Source organism: Saccostrea echinata, unplaced genomic scaffold (assembly GCF_033153115.1).
Source record: "Saccostrea echinata isolate AGI-Se365-2 ecotype Australia unplaced genomic scaffold, CSIRO_AGI_Sech_v1 ptg000028l, whole genome shotgun sequence".
NCBI lineage: Eukaryota > Metazoa > Mollusca > Bivalvia > Ostreida > Ostreidae > Saccostrea > Saccostrea echinata.
In genome coordinates this window covers 18,176,694-18,178,818 of record NW_026889777.1, presented here as the reverse complement: position 1 = coordinate 18,178,818, position 2,125 = coordinate 18,176,694, and the positions used below count along the sequence as shown (strand labels likewise).

Genomic DNA, 2,125 nt, shown 5'->3' with positions numbered 1-2,125 from the left:
TATTAAAGCTGCTTTAACATTACCCATGTAGCAGATTTGCCAAGTCACACAGATGATCCTCCATAATCTTGAAACGCACTTGTCCAAGGCGAATTGGACCGCTCCAACGCGTTATCACAGCACCGGCATTGAGTATTTCGTTTGTCTGCATATATTGAAGTAGGCGGCGTCCTGCACCGTGCTCACCATCATCCCAGTATCCCTCACATAGTTTTCCACTGGTTTCCATAAACCTATAAACCAGGATGCGGTGATCAGCTGCTGCAGAATATGCGTCAATACAAACTTTTTTATAGAGTTTCTCGACTTCTGTCACGGAGCATACTCTCTGTCCTGTGGCGAATATTTCTGAACCTCTAATCTTGGTTGGTTCCGTGCACTCTACTTTAAAGTCATCAAGAGTTTGTATCTCATCCACGGGGAGCTGAAGGGCATCAGCAGCTTCAAGTTTAGGAATTGGATCCTGATACCTTTTACCGTCGGGCATTACAACACCCCCCTTCTCAATCTTTGTTTTAATGTTTTGCTTTCGCATTGAGTCTGAGATTGCATACAAACGTTTACGTTCTTCTAATACAGAAGCCGGTTCTTGGGCTGTTATAAAAAACGGAAGGTTTACATTTTCACTTTTTTTTAGCAGAATAGGATGGTTGTGCGTCCTGACTTATTAAACATTAACAGAAGGAGTGGATCCAGATTTAAGATAAAGGTAGGCAACACGTGAATTTGATATATTTTATAGAAAAATTTACTTGGGGAGCCATAGCTAATATAACTGTCAATGTCCGATTTAATAAATAATCGTATATTACATCTTCTCCTAAAACATAAAATCTTTTTCTTCTTTAAATAGGAGGTAGAGGGTGTTTCTACGTGTTATCCGAATCCATGTAAAAACTATGGTGTTTGTAGGATACATGACACATGCCTTTGTCCATTAGAATATGTCGGTCCTCTATGTGAAGACAGTAAGTATAGAATATACCGGTCCTCTATGTGAAGTTAATAGTAAGTATAGAATATTCCGGTCCTCTATGTGGAGTTAATAGTAAGTATAGAATATACCGGTCCTCTATGTGAAGTTAATAGTAAGTATAGAATATACCGGTCCTCTATGTGAAGTTAATAGTAAGTATAGAATATACCAGTCCTCTATGTGAAGTTAATAGTAAGTATAGAATATACCGGTCCTCTATGTGCAGACAATAAGTATAGAATAAGCTCTTGTATATCGTGTATAGTAGGGTACATAATACATGCCTTTCTTCATTAGAATATGTCGGTAGTCTATGTGAAGACAATGGTAAGTATAGAATAAGTATGTGTATATCGTGTATTGTAGGGTACATCATACATGCCTTTCTCCATTAGAATATGTCGGTAGTCTATGTGAAGTTAATAGTAAGTATAGAATAAGATCGTGTTTATATGGAATTAAAAGCAGGAGAAGTGACTTTAAAATTCTACATCAAGGATTTCTCAAGTTTTATAGCTATGATTTGTTAGAAATCAGATAGTCAGTTTAATTTCTTACAATAACTGTAAAAAGAATTAGCGAAAGCAAAACACTGGCAAAATCACATTAACAAAGGGAAAGCATTGATTTATCTACGGATTTTTTCGTTCACCCGATCATGACAAAAACCACGTATCGCGTGTCCACAGGGGATGCTCACTTCTCAATGGCATCTGACCCCACCTTTGTTTTCAGAAGTCTTTGTTTGTTCTGGTCACAGTCTGTTTTGTTTGGTTGAACTTTATAATTTTAACTTACGTAAGTTCAATAGTATCTTGTGTCATCTCTTGTAAATTTATCTTTTTCCGAGCATTTATTAATCAGCTTATATTAAACAGTTTAACACATAAAATGTTATGTTAATAACAGTGTATGTTTTAATTTCATTGTTTTTTCTTATGATATTTTATTGCAATAAATGTTTACAGTGGGATTGAGCACAAGTTATCAAAAAACTTGATTTGCCCTCTCCCTACATATATATCACAAAAATTAGATGTGACCAACAGTTTAGGATTTAGGTACAGAATAAATTAACTCACAACAAATTTTTTTTACTGCTTAAGTCTGGTTTAAACACATTTTTTTTATAAGAACAATCAATAAAAT

The 2,125-nt window shown here is 35.2% G+C and overlaps 1 protein-coding gene across 1 annotated transcript; it reads right to left on the bottom strand.

Moving 5' to 3' along the window:
• Positions 1 to 938, bottom strand: LOC133193593 (protein IMPACT homolog). The gene is made up of 2 exons (XM_061329555.1): positions 929 to 938; positions 1 to 663 (listed from the first exon to the last, which is right to left on the bottom strand). The coding sequence occupies exons 1-2, from the start codon at positions 936 to 938 to the stop codon at positions 20 to 22; spliced, it is 654 nt and encodes a 217-aa protein (XP_061185539.1). The 3' UTR covers positions 1 to 19.
• Between the last annotated feature and the right edge of the window lie 1,187 nt (positions 939 to 2,125).